This window comes from Neophocaena asiaeorientalis, unplaced genomic scaffold (assembly GCF_003031525.2).
Source record: "Neophocaena asiaeorientalis asiaeorientalis breed wild unplaced genomic scaffold, Neophocaena_asiaeorientalis_V1.1 scaffold521, whole genome shotgun sequence".
Classification (NCBI taxonomy): domain Eukaryota; kingdom Metazoa; phylum Chordata; class Mammalia; order Artiodactyla; family Phocoenidae; genus Neophocaena; species Neophocaena asiaeorientalis.
The window spans coordinates 2,381,873-2,398,701 of NW_020174712.1; the positions used below are offsets into that span (position 1 = coordinate 2,381,873).

A 16,829-nucleotide genomic window follows, 5' to 3' on the forward strand; every position below is an offset into this window, starting at 1 on the left:
GGACAACTTTAAAGAGGAACTGGGGTCAGATCTTTACCACCCTGTGAGCTATAAAGGAAGGAGTCTCCATTTTATCTAGGACACTAGAAAAATATTGAAGCAGGGGAGTGTCATGACAGTTTGTATTTTAAAAAGGACATTTCAATATAATACGCTGTATTATCTCAACTATCACTTTTAGTGACTACCTCATATTCCACTGCTGGACATTCAGACTACTCCTGCTTGCTTATAAGAAATGCAGAATTGACCAACAGGAGACTAAAACTGAAAAACAACAAAGGCTTATAATCACCAGAAGGAAAATGTATACATTTCAAATCCATTTCTGTTGTAAGTGTAGAGGGGGAGCTGTGCTTCTACACGTAGGTTCATGCAAGTTTGGAGCTAGAACATGGGATGTCAAGTGGTCCAACTATAAACAGACGGGCAAGGAGGGCCTCGTGTTTCCTTGCAAACCTAGTGGCACACAGTGCATTGAAGGGGCAGAACCAGGACAAGAAACCAGGCTGCCCTTTTACCTGAGACGTAAGACAGTTCTTTAGTCTAAACGGTTTTTGACATACACAGCAGTGATAAATGTACATTATGTACTACTTATCCACGTAAGTGGCCATAAATGTACATTATGTACTACTTATCCACGTAAGTGGCCATTTTGGGCTTGAGAGCCATTTTTAGGCTAATGAGGATCCCCAGTCCCTCAGCTTGCAGGATACTCATCTGATCAGTCACCAGATCAACCAAAGAAGAGCCTGACTAAAAAGATAAAAGATCTTATACAAACCCTCAAGGTCGTAAAACCCAGAGTCAGGTCTTGTCTTAACTCTACATATGTGCACGTTCTACAGGACTGTGTTTCTAATCACATAAGTGAGTTACCTTAGTGTTCTTCCTTTTCAGAGTTTTCAACATCTGGACTTCTTTAAGCTACACAAAACAAAAAATAAATACTCGCCTGCATTTTCCACAGTTAACTGTTTATCAGTTTACGATACAACCACATCTAGTTTAAAAACAGCATGTGAAATGCGTATAGTTCCAATGAGTTCTTTACCACGTTGCCAGCAAATGCAAGCTTTTCTAAGATAACAGTATGCTGCTCAGGATTAGTAAAAAATATCTAGACCAACAGATTTATGTCAGTGAACTTACCATTTTGATGAGTTCTTCTTTCAAATTAGAATGAAATTTGTTGATGGCTTCCTTACAAATTCTAGAGTCTGTTTTTTGTCTATAGCAGAATAAAGAAAGTTAAACTTAGGTATTACATAAAGGATTTTGAAAGGTGTGTTGCATTTGTTTAGCACACCCATAGACACACACACAGTTTGGTATGTGCCCTTTTGAATATCTAAGATGGCATGGTCAGCTTGCAGCCCTTTCTCAGATTTAAAAAAATACTGGAAACATCTCAACAAACAGAAGAAAAAGAACAGGAAATATTTCCCCCAAACCCTCATGTATGTAGTCAGCACTCCCTGACACTGGCCACATCCGCAGGTGACACTAAGCCATGTAGAAAGCAATGTTTTCAGCCAATCCCTGTCTTTTTCTGCTGCCTGATCCAGTGACCAGCAGACTTTAGCCCCTTCCTTCCTCCCTCCCTGCTATAACTGGAGAAATAATTGTATAACACATCTGGACTAACCAATGAGTAAGTAGCCAGAAGCCAGCCATTCAGTTCTGCAAAAACTATAAAGCTGACCCAAAACTGGCTCAGGTCCCTGTCATCAGGGACAAAAGAGCCCAGTCTCCCATCTGGCTCACTCTGGCTGGACACAGACCCACAGTGACTGTGCAGGAGCAGTGCACACACTGCCAGGGCGGCAGCCAGCCCTACTCTGCCTCGGCACAGTGCGCCACTATGAACTGTGCTTTTAATCGAAAATAAATCTCTTGTGTGACAGTTTATCTTATAGTTATTTTTTTCTTGGGGCAAATCCATGAGGAAAAGTCACGCAGCATAAGGGGGCTAAACCCATGGCCTAATTCTTCAGAAGCTAAGCATAACATTAGAGAAGGCCTACACATCTGAATACAGATTTTTTTTTTTTTTTTTTTTTTAAAAAGTGTTTAGAGCTCATTGTTAGCAGTGTTTATTTTTATTTATTTATTTATTTTTGTGGTACGCGGGCCTCTCACTGTTTTGGCCTCTCCCATTGCGGAGCACAGGCTCCGGATGTGCAGGCTCAACGGCCATGGCTCACGGGCCCAGCCTCTCCGCGGCATGTGGAATCTTCCCGGACTGGGGCACGAACCCATGCCCCCTGCATCGGCAGGCAGACTCTCAACCACTGTGCCACCAGGGAAGCCCCTGAATACAGATTTTTGAAGAAGTTTTCATTAAAAAAAATGGAGTATTTCTAGTGATATCAGAAGACGGTGGAATAGGAAACCCCACAGGGAAACCAAACCTACGGCCCGAAAAGCCTTTGTGAGAACTCCAGAAACCAGTTGAGAAGTTGCAGTACCCTGGCAAGTTCAAAGTCAAGAACCCATGTTGAAACAGGTAAGAGAAGCCATTTCACATCACCTGTGATAGCCCTTCTCCCAGAATTAAAGTCTCTAAGTATTATAAACATGATGGGTTTTGGGGTGGGGTAAGGGTGAGAAGACTAAGACATGAGAGCTTGCCAAAATTCTAACCTTATTGGTGGGGAGTTGTAAATTCTATTTTTTTAAAAAAAATGTTATACAGGATTTAAAAACATCAAAAAGTAAAAAAAAATTTTTTTAAAAACAGTGGATCAGTACATTCTTCTAAATATATGGATAATTAAAATAAATGTAAATGGACTAAAGTCAACAGGTGGAATTCAAAGGTGGACACTGGATTTAAAAAAGATTTTATAAGAAATAATAGTTTAAGGTGAGACAAAGATTGGAAATAAAAGTTAAAAGAATATAAAATCTGGCAAATATTAGCAAAAGAAATCTAGTGACATATCAGTATCAGATAAAATAGATTTTAAGACAAAAAGCATTTTTAGGAATGGAAGGGGTCACTACATAAGGATAAAATGTTCAATCTAAAAGAGCAATTTTAGGGCTTCCCTGGTGGCGCAGTGGTTAAGAATCCGCCTGCCAATGCAGGGGACACGGGTTTGAGCCCTGGTCCAGGAAGATCCCACATGCCACGGAGCAACTAAGCCCGTGCACCACAACTACTGAGCCTGCGCTCTATAGCCCGCGAGCCACAACTACTGAGCCCATGTGCCACAACTACTGAAGCCCGCGTGCCTAGAGCCCACGCACCGCAACGAAGAGTAGCCCCCACTCGCCGCAACCAGAGGAAGCCCACACGCAGCAACAAAGACCCAATACAGCCAAAAATAAAATAATAAATAAAAGAGCAATTTTAAACATGATGTCTTAATAAAATAATCTCTCTATATAAATAGCATAAATTGATAGAAGTACCAGGAAAAACTGAGTAATACTGATTCTACATAGATACAATAATTAGAGATTCTACACAGAACCACTAATTAGAGCTTTCCCACAGATTATGTGCCAGGCCATAAAGGAAGCCTCAATATTTCAAAAATAGGTATCACCAGCCCATGAAATTTGACTGTAACTATTTAAGATGGAAGGTTAATACAAAAATATAAATTAAAAAGTCACATATTTGGACATACAAAAACATACTACTTAATAACTCACAGGCTTAAAGAAAAAAATCGTAATGGAAGTTTAAAAATATGCAAAACAGTGATAATGAAAATTCTACATACCAGAAGCTGTGGAGTGAGTAGAAGTGCTATTTCCAGGGAAATTTATTAGGTACATATATCACAATATCAAAGGACTTACTTATACTCTAGGAGGATGTTCTCAAATGCAGACAAAACGACATCTAACTCCATGATGTCACTGGTTTTCTTTTCTTTTAAACACCAAATAGGTACACAGTCGGAAGTATCTACAACATTAGGATAAGTCAAGTTAATATACTAATTATCAACAGTTTAGCTCTAGGTCCAGGGTTCTAAAAGCCTACAACAAAAGTAGTTCCACCAAATTGCTAAAAATAGCGAGAACTTTTGAAGCAGCACATGGGAGGAGACATGCTCACTTCTTCCTCTCCCAGTCAGTCTCACAAACCCCTGTCTGTACCTCACCCTCTAACTGCCATCTGCTCGGTTCTTCCATTTCTGCTGAAGCAGCCTAAAGCACTGCTGCCTTTTCATTACCTTGCTGCGTCTTTACTTAACAGTCTGCTCTTATCTAACACTACTCGTGATTGAGATCTTTGCTAACTGTATTTTCATAGTTTTAATCTACCCGATAGGCCACTTCTAGGACACATAAAGGTTACTGAGTGTATTGATTCAGATAGCTGTAGGAATATAATAAGAGATTAACTAAACTATGGTACATTTGTGAACAAAATATTATACATTCATTAAAATGGTATTGTAGAATATTTAATGACAAGGACTTGAGCCCACTTAGTGTGAGAAAAGCTCAGTAAAAGAATTGAAGAGTAAAGACCAAAACACATGGTAGTTACTTTGTGGTGATGGAATTGTAGGCGATTTTATCTTCCTTTCCATACCTTTGAAATTTTCTAAAAGAAGCATTTTTATAATAAGAAAAATATAAAACTTATCTTTTAAAAGAATTGAAGAGAGAAAATGCTTTATTTTCCTCCCATTTTTCAATAAACTGTGTCAATAAAAAATGATGTAAAATAACATGGATGAATCTCAAAGTTATGCTGAGTGAAAGAAGCTTTCTATAAAAGAGTACATACTATGTTGTATGAAAAGAGTATATACTATGCTATGAAAAATTAAAATAGATTAATGAATAGGTGCTAAAGCAAGTATAATAAATTTTGACAGTAAAATCTAGGTAGTGGGTTTATGAATATATATTGTAAAATTCTTTGTCCTTTGTTGTATGTTGAAAATTTTCATGATGTTGGGAAAATCAGTTATTCCAAAGTCACATATTTTTAACTTTTTAAAATAACAATTTTATATACTTAAATTTACTACTTTATCAAATTAAGAAATATATTTTTAAAAAATTCTTGAATGATTGACTGTGTATAAAACACTACTGTATACCCAAGTCTGTGGCTTCACTTCTTGGTTTCTTCCTTTTGCCACGAAACATCTTCTTTTTCTGAGTTTTCTTAAAAAAACAAAAAAAACCACAGCAAAGATTTTTATTTTAAGAGGAGTTTCTCTTAAAACCAGAATTAAGACAGTATTACCAGACACTGTCAATATTTTAGCTACAATTCTCATTTTGTTCTAAGTTAATAGTTAATTATATAAATTATCTAAATTAATATAAGGAAATGCTGAAAAAAATTAAACCACCTCAAGATAAAAAGTAATTAAAACTTTCAGTTGGCTTGTAACAGTGGGTGCCTTGGAGGAAACTGAACTTTTATTATTTAAGATAATAATGTGTAGAATCAGCTCAGTTTCTACTCCAAGCTAAGAGGAAGTAACAGCTTCTGAACTAGCCCTCTTGCCATAAACAGCCATAAAGTGGGGAGAGGGGTGGCACCTTCATTCAGGCATTGGACAACAGGCAAAACAAGCCTGAGAGACTCAGAAGGTGGACTCTGGCTGCCGGCCTTCCCGCACGCCTGGGGACAGCTGAGACAGCAGCACAGCAGGCCCAGTCCCAGCAGAGAGTGGTAACCCTTGTCCGCGGGAGGCAGAGACCTGCAGTAAGCTGCTCAGGGAGAAGGGCACAGGTCTGGGTGCGGGTCCCCGACAGCCCCTGACCGCCTACTCCACATGCGCGTGAGGCTACAGAGAGTATACTGGGACGTGGCTATCGTGGGATTAAGAACATAACAGGTAGTAACAGACAAGAAATTCTGGGGGAGATCAGATGGAGAAAATGCAGAGACCTCATTAACAACTAGTTAACAACAAGTTAACAGCTGTCTATCCAGCTGAGCTTGGGGAGAGACCACAACTTAGGGGTAAGAACGGTACCCCAGATCATGCAATATCAAACGGTGAAACTGTTCCCAAGGGGGCAGGCCAGAAACTCTCAGATAGTACAATGGTTTGTGACCCTCCGAAGTACCTAGTATATACACAGATACACAGTATATTTATGATATTAAAATTTAACTGCGGGGGATGGTTAGGAAAAATGTCTAAAAAGGCTTCTTAGGGAGGACAATGGAAGAGGGTTGAGAAGCACTGCTCTAGAGTAAGGCCTACCCTAGACTCACCCTAACAAAGCCTAAAACCAGTCTCTGGCCAGGTTCACCAGGGAGACAGATGGGAGGTGTGGTAAGCAAGATCCCCAATGACTTGGACAAGTCCCTCCCCTTGAGTGTGGGTGGCTCCTGTGAATATGATGGGATGGTCACTCCCTCGATTAGGTTCTGTTTCATAAAAGGCCACTGCAGCAGACTGGAAAGATTCTCTGGCTAGCTCTGAAGATGTCAGCTGCCATGTTGTGAGAGGGCCACGTGACCAGGACCTAAGGGCAGAGAGTGACCCTGCTTTAATCAGAGAGAAAACAAGAACCTCAGGCCTACAACGGCAAGGATCAGAATTCTACCAATAGCTTGCATGATCTTAGATGGGGACCCTGGGCCTCAGATGAGATTTCAGTCCTGGCTGGCACCTTGACTCCAGCCTCTGAGACCCCGAGCAGGGAATCCAGCTAAGGTGAGCCTGGACTTCTGACCTATAGAAACTGTGAGGTATAAATGTATGTTGTTTGAAGTCACAAAATTTGTGGTATTTTGTTATGCAGCTACTGAGAACTATTACAGAGGTCGAGTCCCACTGAGTTAGAGAGGCTTGGAAGACACCTTAGGCTTTCCACAGATTGGCCCTAATGAAGGATAAACCACACTACAGCAGTTCAAGATGGATCAGCCAATAATTAAGATACCTATTAGAATGAAAGTCAGCATTCAGAAGGCACAACTCAAAACCTCAACAACCTACCAACAATGTGAAATACACAAAAAGTGTCAGATTAAAAATGACACAAAAGATGTAACCTATAGTCAAGATAGGAAAAGTACTCAAAAGAAGCTGACCCTGAGACAGCCCAGATACAGTCATCCCTCAATATCCAAGGAAGATGGTTCCCGGATCCCCCATGGGGATCTGCCGATGTTCAAAGTCCCTTTTCTAAAATGGTGTCGTATTTGCATGTAACCTATATACATCCTCCTATAAACTTTACAGCATCTCTAGATTACTTATAATACCTAACATGATGGAAATACTATGAAAAGAGTTGCTGGTGCCTGGCAAATCCAACTTTTGCTTTTCTGGAACTTGATGGAGTTTTTTGTCAAATATTTCCAATCAGCGGTTGGTTGAATCTATGGATGTGGAACCTGCAGATACAGAGGACTGACTCTACCTGACTTAGAAAAACAAAGACCTTAAAGCAGCTGTTATAAACATGTCCAAAGAAGGAAATGATGGTCTTAATGATTATGCAGATAGGGAATCTCAGCCAAGAAGTAGAAACTATGGGGAAAAAAAAAAGGAAATTCTGGAAATTCTAGAACCCAAAAGCATGCTACTGAAAAGGGAAAGTCACTGGGTGATGTTTTATTTCCTGTGGCTGCTATAATAAACGACCACAGCTTTGTGGCTTAAAACAACAGAAATTTCTTTTCCCACAGTTCTGGAGTTCAGAAGCCTGAAATCCATTTCAATGGGCCAAAATGAAGGTGCCGGCATATTATGACATATTAAAAGCTTGATTAAAAGATATTATATATTGATATGTCAAGAATCTTAAAATAGGGGCTTCCCTGGTGGCGCAGCGGTTGAGGGTCCGCCTGCCAGTGCAGGGGACACAGATTCGAGCCCTGGTCTGGGAGGGTCCCACGTGCCGCGGAGCAGCTGAGCCCGTGCACCACGACTGCTGGGCCTGCGCTCTGGAGCCCACGAGCCACAACTGCTGTGCCTGCGCTCCATAACTACTGAGGCCCGCGTGCCTGGAGCCCGTGCTCTGCAACGGGAGAGGCCACCACAGTGAGAAGCCCGAGTACTGCAGTGAAGAGTAGCCCCCGCTCACCACAACTGGAGAAAGCCCGCACGCAGCAACGAAGACCCAATGCAGCCAGTAAATAAATAAATAAAATTTTTAAAAAAAGGAAAAAAAAAGAATCTTAAAGTAGAATACATATGACCCAGAAATCTTATCATAGCAATTTCTTCTAAGGAAATGATCAAGGATGTACACGAAGATTTAGCTAGAAAAGAAAATCATCAAAGCACTTACATTTTAAAAATTACAATTGCTCATTAGTAAGAGATTAAACTATGGCACGTTCATGAATGAAATGTCATGCATTTATTAAAATGGTATGTAGAATACTTAATGACAAGGATATGGTTCCACTTAGGGTGAGAAAAGCTCAATAAAGAATTGAAGAGTATAGACCAAAAAATGTGGTGGTTATTTTATTTTTGGGGTGATGGAATTATAGGTGATTTTATCTGCCTGTCCATACCTTCCAAATTTTCTAAAATAAACTTATTTTTATAATAAGAAAAGTGTAAAACTTATCTTTTAAAAGAAGTGAAGGAAAAAGAGAAAATGCTTTGTTTTCCTCCTAGACATTTTCTATCAACTTTTTTTCTTTCCAAGGGGATAGCAGACACTCTCCTACCAGTTGACTTTTGGTTTCCAGGGTCTCTTTTTCAACAGAGGGCTTGGCACCAAGGGGTCCCACCTTTTTAAGCGTGACCGATTCAGCTGGTTTCTCTGAAGGTTCTGAAGATGCTGTAGCTGAAACAGCTTCACGTTGTGTACTTAAGTTCTCTGCTGGTTTAACTCTTCTTCTCACATCACTTTCTTCAGTGCTTTCAGATTCATCACTAATGGGCTTGAGTTTTCTTCTTGGCTATGTCAAGAAAACAGCATTACTGTTTTGAAAGTACAGATGCTTATCATCCCTATTGTATTAGATAACCATAAAGTCCACATTTCTTATCTCTAAACTTCAAGACTGAATGCAACAGGAAGATGGCAACACGATGAGCGGATAGGACGAGAAACCTTGACTAAAGGGCTCCAAGCAGACGCTCCCAATAAATCACTCTGCCTTTGTAAACCACCATCTAAACACATTACACGAACACTATGAAAACTGACAAGGTACACAGAGATTTGAGATCTCTGTAATGAAAAACACTTCAGATATAAAAATATTTCATTTTTATTAAAAAATCTTCTAAAACATACTCTTTATGAAAAATGTTGCTACAGAACATTTTCTCTATTTGCATCCAACTTAACTGGATATGAAATATCTTACAATTTAAGATAGGAGAACACGCCTACATACCTTTTTTGCACTAATTTTTACAGACTCATTTTCACTTGCTTCAACGTCAGACGTGTCCGAACTGTACCAAAGAACAAACCATCAATATCTTGCACACATTTCATTTTTATTGACCTATGTCTTCTAAAAGCTGCTCCTCCAACACAAAAACAAGCTCAATTTATAAGATTTCCCACCTGTCACGGGTGGGCCTGCCACCTTCCCAGATTTACTGGTCATCTCCCACACCTTCCCACACCCAGGCCACATCAGTTTAGTGCTGGCAGGCAAGTAAGTGTCCCGTAACTGCAGTACCTCATGGTCCTGTCTGAGAACCGCTCTTTTCTCCCCGTCACCACTCCCAGGTGCACGGGCCACCATCTGTACTAATCCACAGACACTAGGCCCGTGCTCAGGGGATAGAAAAGGGAATACCTTCTTTCATCCTTTGAAAAGGAAAAAATAACCCTCAACTTCTGGTGAGAGTTCATTTTTTTCATTCAATTCAACAAACATTTATTTAACACCAACCTCAAAATGCAAGTACAAGGAATAAAATTACTTGAAAAGTGAGAAGCCTTCCTTTAATGGGTTCACTGACCAGTAGGAAGGCCAAAGGCAGTGAGTGCAGAGGAGATGTGGAGAAATGGCTGGGGAATCAGGAAACCCATCACGGTTATGAGACTTGAGATGACTTTTGAGAACACTTTTCCAGGCCAAGAAACAAAGGGAAGGGGATTTAAGGAAGAAGGAAAAGTAAACATAAAAGCACAGGGGTATAAAACAGCCTGGCCCGTTCGACGTATGGGAAGCAGAGTACAGAGCGAGTGTCTTGCTAAAGAGAAGCTAACACTATGGAAGAAGCCCAAGGCCAGGGCCGGGGAGGCTCCGAGGTGGCCAGAGGCGTCCTGCTCAGACTTGCCTGTGCTCGGCTGCCACGCCAGGGCGACCCTCGCGTGGCGGCCACTGCTGCCCGGCCTTCCATTCAGAGCTGCCCACCACCCGGGGTCGGCCAGAGCTGTGAGAGCTGTGAGAGCTGTGCTGCAGTCTGGGGCCATCTCTGCTCAATCCGGATTCTTCCACCTGTAACTTTCCCTGATGTTGCTAATAAATCTCTTCAATTCTCACTCTGCCTCAGGGTCTACTTACCCGAGGAGCCAGACAGACACAGGGGGCCCCCGTACCACGCCTACAGGTTGGGGGTGAGGGAGCTAAGGCCTCCATGCTAGACACACGCACTGGAAGCGGGGGCGGGGGTGGTGGTGGTCGCAAAGACGAAGGGACCAGCTGCAGGTGCCTGAGCCGTGGCCACAGGGAGGCGGAGGGTGTACAGAGAGAAGAAAAGCAGATTCTCAGGGAGTCATAGGCCAGAACAAAGGAGGCCGGTCAGAGAACAGAAGGTACCAGGAACGGTTCCCAGACAGCTTTGTGGGGTGACTGGGTGACAGCAGGACCATCAGGCTAGAGAACACCAAAGGAGCTTGTCGACACCAGATGAGGGAGGAACAATGGAGCTTGGTTTCGGCTTTGTTGAGCCCGAGGTGCCTATAGGCATCTAGGGAAACGTGGCCACGGTGCAGGACAGCTGGGGCCTCGGGAGAGGCTGGGCAAGAGGGAGACCTGGGGTCAGCGGCTTATGGGTCGTTAAAGCCACGAGAGGAATACGGGGGAGGGTGGAGAGGAGAGGGTGAGAGCAGACTCGCGGACACAGAAAGAGGAGAGGAGATCTGGGAACAAAGAACCCGACGGCCCTGGACAGGCCCGGGGGCCTGGCTGCTGATGCCGCGTGAGTCCTGGGGAACGCTGACGTGCGCTCCCTCTCTCCCCACCCGCGCCCCTCCCCGTGTACCCCTTCTGCCCAGACTTCCTTCTGTATCCATATATAAGCCCGGTCTAACCTACCCAAATAAAGTTTTTTTGTCTGGACGTATCACACCACCAAAACCAAGATTACCAAGGACATCCACAGTTAAACCGACCCATGTGTTCAGCCTTTCCCCGACTGGCGTTCGGTCCTCCTGAGGACACACACTTACTCACCACCCGCCCTGCCTCTCCCGAGCACAAACCCTCTCCTGGCTTCCTCCTTCCCCCTCTGGCCACTGGTCCTCTCTCTGCTTTGCAAGCTCCTTCTCCACCTGGACAGATGCCAGGCTTTCTTGCAGGGTGGTCCCAGGTCCCCGCCTCCTCTCGGCCCACCGTCTCTCCCTGGGAGCGCTCACCCGTGCCTACACCTCCTGTACCAAACCACTTCAGTCTGAACTCCAGCTCAGCCCCTCCTGGGAACACCAGACCCAAGTACACAGCAGTCTCTCTAACATCTCCACACCAAGTTCATGACCGCCTCACGATGACAGGAGTACTCAAGCTCCTAGGTAGCCCTATCCTACTCGATGGCACAATCTCAATCCACTTACACGACAGGAAGCCAGTTGTTGTCCATGACAAATAGGACTAATTTCACCCGTGTTCAGATGAAGTCACAGAAGTCAAGAAGAAAATGACCAACACTAGGAAAATGGAAAAAGGATAAAAAGAGCATGCAGAAATTCAAGGACCTGTGAAACATGTAAGAGATGCTATTTAACTCAGTCATGAGAAAAACACAAACTAGAACTAGACTGAGACAGCATATCACACTGGCAAAACTCCAAGTCTGATACCACGCTGGTGGGAACGTGGCAGTAACTATGAAAACTGCTAACATATTTCATTTGACTGAGGATTTCCCTTATGAACACATCCCACAGAAATATAGGCACATATGTGAAAAATACAGGCACGTGTGTGAAACGGCATATGTGCCAGGTTACTGACTACAGCACTGCTGGTGACAGCAGAAGACTGGAAACAACCCAACTGCCTGTCGATCCAGGACTGGGGAAACAAACTATGCAAGATCCAGGCTGTGGAAAACCTGCGACTGTGAGCAGAAGAATGAGGAAGCTCCATATGCACTGATACGGAAAGATCTCCAAGATACAGAGAGCGGAAAAAGCCAGGTAGCAAGGTATCTTGCCTTTTCGAAAAAGGTTAAAACTCTGTATTCTTACTTTGATGTGCACAAAGAAACTGTGAAAAGACATATAAGAAATTAATAGTGGCGGAGAAGGAAGAAGTGGATGCAGGAGCTGGGTGATGGTGGAGAGGACGTAAAGACTATTATTAACCTTTTAATATTTTTAAACCATGTGAATGTGTCACCTATTCAAAAATTCTTCTTGAAAAATTACATTCACCACCATTTAAAATGAACTGTGCGGTTTTCCAAATATTTGGCTTTTGTTACCAATTTCCAATAACAGCTCATAGAAAAACTGGAGTCTCCCGAATAACCAAGTACCATAAGGTTTCCCCCGTGCAGAGAACCTCAGAAAGATGTCCTCATCTAGATTTCTGCCCAAGTGGGATATTTGTCTTAAAAATACAGTTTTGTTACTTTCAAAATATAGTAACTAGAACTGACCTATTACCTAACAGAGGTCCTTAAGTCAAGGATTTGCTCTAGCTAATAATTTTTAGTTAGTACTGCAGCTACTGAAGACTTCTTCATTGTATGTGCTCTCGAATTGCCTCTGTGGTATCATTTTTACAGATTTTCCTGACTCAGGCCTCCACATAAATCTGAAAACTCAAATCAATGCAGCTTAGGGACCACGCAGCTGAAATTTACAACAGACTGCGTGTCCTTTGGGATTATCAGCTTCTCTTCCCTATTCCCACCCTGAACTAGAAAACATATCTTTTGTGACAATTAAGCATATTTGTAAATTAAAGGGACCTCTCAAAATCATCTAAAATTCTATGCTCCTGAAACCTTTCCCCTCCTTCTTTGTTTTACCTCAAAGCTAAACCACCTTCACTGGTATGTTTTCTAGGATAATCAGGTGTCAGTTACAGTTATTATAAGTAATGTCAATTACTGAAAAGCTGCCCTTTCATGTCCCAGTCTTCTTGAGGGAAAACATAAGTTGGCTCAAAAGATCTTTAAACAGTTTTGGTTTTATAAGCTTCTGTCTTAAAGAACCGTCTCAGAAATCCCATTAACCATGAGTAAACAGTTGCTTGAGATCCACCCGTACCTTCTTTTTGCTTCTTTTCCTTGAGGAGTTGAGGGGAGAGATGACCCGCAGTGCTTGGAGAATTCTTCCTCATCAGCATATATAGCAGTGCTGTGTAAAGGAGGGTCTACAAAAGATTTTTTTAAAAAGGGCATTCAGAAGTCTGGCTGTCTGAGCAGTATTCAAGTTTGTTCCTTTACACTGGAGTATAAAGCAAGCTGTGTTTAAATGGCTAACAAAATCAAAACCAATTACATATGCTACTTATGATCTCACACCTCAACAAGAAAAAATGTAAACCACTTCACCAATAAATACATGGATAGTTAAGCTATAACCTTACTGTCCTTATATATTATATGGAAACTTTTAAATGAGCTAAAAGATAAACAGGAGGTCTGACATTCTTTCCTCACCTGATGGAGCATCACACATCTACCTGGGAGACACAGCATGAACAATAAACTCAGGTCTGGCGTGCTTGCCCCACTCCTGCAACTCCATTACCCCACCGAGTGCCTGGCACAGGGTGGGCACTCGACATCTGTGGACGACTAGCCCTTTGGGGAGGGACCCCAGTCCGTCCGCACTTCCCCTCCTCTCTCCTTTACTCTAGAGCCTTGAGCTAAGCGTAAAAAGTTAACTGGAATGGGGACTTGCCTGGTGGCACAGTGGTTAAGAATCCGCCTGCTGATGCAGGGGACACGGGTTCGAGCCCTGGTCCTGGAAGATCTCACATGCCGTGGAGCAACTAAGCCCGTGTGCCACAACCACTGAGCCTGCACTCTAGAGCCCGCGAGCCACAACTACTGAAGCCCGTGCACCTAGAGCCCGTGCTCCGCAACGAGAAGCCACCGCAGTGAGAAGCCCGCGCACCGCAACAAAGAGTAGCCCCAACTAGAGAAAGTCTGTGCAGCAACGAAGACCCAACGCAGCCAAAACTAAAAAAAAAAAAAGTTAACTGGAATGAAGATAAAGGAGATAATGAGATAATGAAGATAATGGAGAAAAGGAGATAAAGGAGAGGAGACCACATGGCCTTGGTGGGAGGATGCTCCTACCTGCTGAGGAAGAGGGGGGTCACAGGAGAGGCCTCGGCACCCTGGCCTGGGCTTGTGGCGGGGGAAGGAGGAGGCCACCAGCGTGAAGTGAATGGCTGCAGGAGCGCCTGGTAACAGCCAAGTACCCATCTCTTCACGCTCCGGCTTTAGCGTGCTGCACACATTTAAACGTTCTCAGATTTAAACGTTTCAGCTGCTTATATAATGAACATAGCAACTGCACAATTTTAAAGTTAGTAATATACTTTGTATTGGCCTCAACTAGGCAAAGGGCTTTATTTACTTTACTACTGGGAATAACAAGGGAAAAAAAGAAAACCAGACCAATTTTTAATCTCCATATGTAACCAGTCACACAAGCTGTACTTTTACTACTCAACAATAAAAAGATAAATAACCTGATTTCAACCCAAGTAAAGGATGTGAACAGACACTTCTTCGAAGAAGATACAGGCGTACCTCGTTTTACTGCACTTTGCAGACACTGTGTTTTTTACAAATTGAAGGCTTGTGGCAACCCTGCATTCAGATGATGATTAGCAATAAAGTACTTTTTAATTAAGGAATGTGTATTGTTTTTTTACACATAATGCTATTGCACACCTAACAGATTACAGTGTAGTGTAAACATAAGTTTTACACACACTGGAAACCAAAGAATTCGTGACTCACTTTATTGCAATATTTGCTTTATTGCAGTGGTCTGGAAGCGAACCCGCAGTATCTCCCAAGGTGTGCCTGCATACAAATGGCCAATAAGCGCACTGAAAAGATGCTCAACATTAGTCATTAGGGGAATCCAACTCAAGACCACATTGAGATACTACTGCACATCCATGTGAATAGGTATTATTGAAAAAAACAGAGAGGGCTTCCCTGGTGGCGCAGTGGTTGAGAGTCCGCCTGCCGATGCAGGGGACACGGGTTCGTGACCCGGTCCGGGAAAATCCCACATGCCGCGGAGCGGCTGGGCCCGTGAGCCATGGCCGCTGAGCCTGCGCGTCCAGAGCCTGTGCTCCGCAACGGGAGAGGCCACAGCACTGAGAGGCCCGTGTACCGAAAAAAAAAAAAAAAAAAAAAAGGAACTTCTGACACATGCTACAACATGGATGAACTTTAAAGACATAATGCTACATGAGAAAAAGGATACAAAAGTACAAATATTGTATGATTCCTCTCACGAGTGGTCAAATTCATAGAAACAGAAAGCTAGAAGAGGGGGAGGGGAGCGAGGTGCCGTCGGCTATTGGGCAGAGAGTTTCCTTCAGAGGAAGGAAAGGACAAAGTCCTGAGGACGGATGGGGTGATGGCTGCACGACGACGTACACACTTAACGCCACAGAGCCAGACACCAAAATGATTAAAATGGTTAATTTTGTTATGTATATTTTACCACACAAACACAATGAGATACCATTTCATACCCATTATTAGGATGGCTAGAATCAAAAAGTCAGATAATAACAAGAGTTGATGAGGATGTGGAGAAACTGGAACCCTCATACATAGCTGGGGGGAATGCAAAGTGGTACAGCTGCCGTGTAAACATTTCCTCAAAACGCGGAAGCAGGATCACATGACTGAGGTGTACAGTTGGCCCTCCATATCCATGGGCTCTGCATCCACAGATTCAACCAAGCAGGGATTGAAAATATTTGGGGAAAAAAAATTCCAGAGAGTTCCAAAAGGCAAAACTTGAATTTGCTGCACACAGGCAACTACTTACATAGCATTTCTATCGTATTAGGTATTATAAGTAACCCAGAGATGACTGATAGTGAACAGGAGGATGTGCATAGGTTATATGCAAACACTATGCCATCTTCCGTTTGTTTTTTGTTTTTTTTCCTGGGCACACCACGCACCATGTGGGATCTTAGTTCCCTGAAGAGGGATTAAACCCGCACCTCCTGCATCGGCAGTGTGGAGTCTTAACCACTGGACCACCAGGCAAGTCCCCACTATGCCATTTTATATAAGGAACTTTAGCATCCTTGGACTATGGTATCCATGGGGGGTCCTGGAACCAATCTCACACGGATACTGAGGGATGACTACATTCTCAAGAGAAATAGAAACACATGTCCATACAAAAAACTGGTACATGAATGTTCACAGCAGGATAATTCATAATGGCCACAAAGTGAAAACAGTGCAAATGTACATCAACTGATGAATGGATAAAAAGATGAGGTCTATCCACACAATGGATTATTGAACTATAAAAACGTTTAGGAATGAAGTACTGATACTACCACATAGATGAACCTTGCAAATACTACACTAAATGAAAGAAGCAAGTCACATATGACCACATACGTAGTGTATGATTCTATTTAAATGAAATGTCCAGGATAGGCAGATCCATACAGACAGGAAGTAGATTTACGGTTGCCAAGGTCTGAGAAGAAG

The 16,829-nt window shown here is 42.7% G+C and overlaps 1 protein-coding gene across 3 annotated transcripts in view; it reads right to left on the reverse strand.

The window, feature by feature from the left end:
- CENPU (centromere protein U) overlaps positions 1 to 16,829 on the reverse strand; it is a 30,855-nt gene that overhangs the window by 7,245 nt on the left and 6,781 nt on the right. The window contains exons 4-10 of one of the 3 annotated variants that reach the window (XM_024759917.1): positions 13,378 to 13,483; positions 9,317 to 9,377; positions 8,702 to 8,872; positions 5,082 to 5,148; positions 3,820 to 3,928; positions 1,156 to 1,234; positions 883 to 930 (exon numbers count right to left, since the gene is read on the reverse strand). In XM_024759917.1, the coding sequence (XP_024615685.1) occupies positions 883 to 930; positions 1,156 to 1,234; positions 3,820 to 3,928; positions 5,082 to 5,148; positions 8,702 to 8,872; positions 9,317 to 9,377; positions 13,378 to 13,483 (641 nt within the window). Of the gene's footprint in view, positions 1 to 882; positions 931 to 1,155; positions 1,235 to 3,819; positions 3,929 to 5,081; positions 5,149 to 8,638; positions 8,873 to 9,316; positions 9,378 to 13,377; positions 13,484 to 16,829 lie in introns of all 3 variants that reach the window. The other 2 variants (XM_024759920.1, XM_024759918.1) reach the window with 2 other exon arrangements.